This window comes from Penaeus japonicus, unplaced genomic scaffold, assembly GCF_977035675.1.
Source record: "Penaeus japonicus unplaced genomic scaffold, GWHDUDI00000001_assembly GWHDUDI00000027, whole genome shotgun sequence".
NCBI classification, from domain to species: domain Eukaryota; kingdom Metazoa; phylum Arthropoda; class Malacostraca; order Decapoda; family Penaeidae; genus Penaeus; species Penaeus japonicus.
The window spans coordinates 6306484-6309479 of NW_028234429.1; the positions used below are offsets into that span (position 1 = coordinate 6306484).

Here is a 2996-nt window from a genome sequence, read left to right on the forward strand (position 1 = left end):
ATATATATATATATTATATATATATATATATATATATATATATATATATATATATATATACATATATATATGCATACATACACACACACACGCATATATATATATATATATATATATATATATATATATATTATATATATATATATATGTATGTATGTATAGGTGTATATGTATGTATATGTATATATATTTATGTATTTATGTATGTATGTACGCTTGCACGCGCGCCTGTGTGTGTGTATATATATATATATATATATATATATATATATATATATATATATATATATATATATATATATATATATATCCATAGATGCAACAACAATCAAGATGTTATCAAATTTGCCTTTCTAAAAAAAAGTCGTGAACACATGAAATTATACATTGGTCCCTTCCCTATGATGCGCTGTTTCCCTGTATTTAGTATCCGTCTTAATGTATCCATACTATACGGATCTACAGGCTTCTTATCCATATTCATATCATCCAAATTACCACAAAAATCTTCCTGTTATTGACATGAAAGTCCTGCCAGCATCCTGCAGGAACTGATTCCCCTGTGGCAGCGGCGTTGCGACACCACACCTGAGGTGATGGACTCCTTCACCTGTTCACGTAGGTCAAGATTTGCCACATGTGTTGGTGAAGAGGTCTTTTCTGACTCGGCAGACGGGGTCCGGCCACTGGGGTCAAGAGACGAGGACCGGGTACCCCTCTCTAGCCTCCACGCGTGCTATTTTCTTGCTTTCAAAAAACGTTAAGGAAAAAAGTACATGTTTTTTTTTTTATAGACGTACTGGCAATCTCGACCACAGCGTTTACAAGTTTTGCAGTTAAGGGAGTTACGGTGATGACGTCACTGAAAGAAATAAGAAGGGAACAAAAGAGTGTCAAAGATATCTGTCAGTACCATTGCTGAGTGAATTCCATCATCACCCAAGACAAGAATGCCTTCACCATGAACAGTAATGCTGATTCACGCAGAAGTATTCTTACTTCTACGTAAACCAGACGAGGTAACCGTGGAAAGGGAAAAGACGAGGATCAGTCATCACTTACAAATTCATCAAAATCATAATAATAGTAAGGTCGTAGAACAGAAATTAAAGTAATACGATTTTTTAGTAAAATACACAATTTCAGTAACAGTCGAAGTAGCAGTTATCATCTTCATTATCATTATGATTATTACCATCATTATGATTATTATTTATAATATATTTATTTTCTATAATCATGATGATGATCATAATCATAACTAGTAAAGTATAATACTGTTAATGGTGGTGATAAAGTAACAATAGTTTCCGCCTATCACCACCATACCCATAATATTTGTCATAATATTCTTATCACCAAAAACATTACAATCTTCATTGAGGAGTTTTAGGCCTACAAATTTTAGAGCATTATCATTTAGCTGACAACAGTAATGATTTTGCTAAATAAATGAAAGGAGATTTAAAAGCCACGCTATCACTTTCTTCACTATCCGACCTATTCTGAGCAAGACAGCATTACCGAAATCAATCAGCAGTGTTTATTACGATGCTGACAAAGTATCTATCACAATAGAAATGCACATAAATAATTGTACGTTTAGGTCACATAAAAAAAAGGAGGAAGGAAAAATGCATTGTTTTCCTTGGCGTTACTGAAGATATGAAACGCCTTCGAAATACTGGTGACTAAAATACTCCGTCGATTGAAGTAACTCGTGTTTAGTATTTTTAATAAATAGTTGCCTTTAAGCAACACGCACAGTATCTGGAGCATGAAACAGAACACAATACATGAACTTTTAATCATTACATCATTTCATATAATCTTTATACTATAGGATTCTATTCAAAAATGTTCACAGGATGAATAGTAGCGCTTTCTAATCCTCCTGAGCGAGCTTGGGTCGCATCTCTCCTTTCCTTACCATGCCGCCTGCTGGCCGCCGACTGACGAACGACGCTCCTCCCCTCGGTGCGCGCAGGCTGACTCCGCCCACATCTCAGCAGGTCTACCAATCACAATCAAAGCCCCGCCACTCTAGCACCCCAACAACCAATCATAATGGCACTCGCAACGCAAATAATTGAGTGAGCCAGCTATCAGTTGATTGTTTGATTTTTGTAACTATTCGATTTGAAATCCGATCCAATAGCAGTTGTAGAGTTGTAGTTTGTATCTGAGGGCGAGTGTGTGTGTCTTGGTGGTGGCGCGCGGACGTGTATACGACTCGGACTCGCTATGAGTACGGAGGCCCTCATGGAGCCTAGCGCTGTCCAAGGCGGACGACCTGCGGCTTCATCGCCGCAGCACAAAAGTCCCTCTCCTCCGTCGTCGACTTCGCTCGCGTCGCACCTACTAGCGGCTGTGTCGCAAGTCCAGAGCCTAACGTCGCAACTGCCGCCCTCGGTGCCCATACCAACGTCGTCCCCACCTGGATTGGGAGGCTACAGGCATGGCATGCTCGGAGGGGGTCTCCCTCCACAGTTTCACTTGGGTCCCGATCCTCCCATGTCCACGCTTTTGGCCGGTCTCAAAGACTTTCCCCGTCAGTATCACTCACCACCGCCTGTGCCATCCTCAGAGAGTCATGAATGTAAAATCGTGGACTATCGCGGCGCTAAAGTGGCAGCATTCATTATCAACGGCGATACAATGCTATGTCTACCACAAGCCTTCGAGTTATTCTTGAAGCACTTAGTAGGCGGCCTCCATACCGTTTACACAAAACTCAAGCGATTGGGAATCGAACCCATTGTATGCAATGTTGACCAGGTCCGCATCCTGCGAGGCCTGGGTGCCATCCAGCCCGGTGTCAACAGGTGTAAGCTGCTCTCAGTTAAACACTTCGACGTCCTCTACAAGGACTGCACAACAGCCAGGTACGTGTGACGGAATTAAAGATGTTTGTTTTTATCATGGTATCGTGTTAGAAAAGCCTGCGGTCAGTGTGTTTCTCCCTGTAGTGTCTTGCAGATGTGATTAGAAATGTG

The 2996-nt window shown here is 40.5% G+C and overlaps 1 protein-coding gene across 10 annotated transcripts in view; it reads left to right on the forward strand.

Annotated features, from left to right (window-relative positions):
• Window positions 1-785: 785 nt before the first annotated feature.
• LOC122261041 (dachshund homolog 1) overlaps window positions 786-2996 on the forward strand; it is a 56004-nt gene continuing 53793 nt past the window's right edge. For all 10 annotated transcript variants that reach the window (XM_043028529.2, XM_043028526.2, XM_043028527.2 and 7 more), the window contains exon 1: window positions 786-2885. In XM_043028529.2, coding sequence (XP_042884463.1) covers window positions 2245-2885 — 641 coding nt within the window. In that variant the 5' untranslated portion in view covers window positions 786-2244. The remainder of the gene's footprint in view (window positions 2886-2996) is intronic.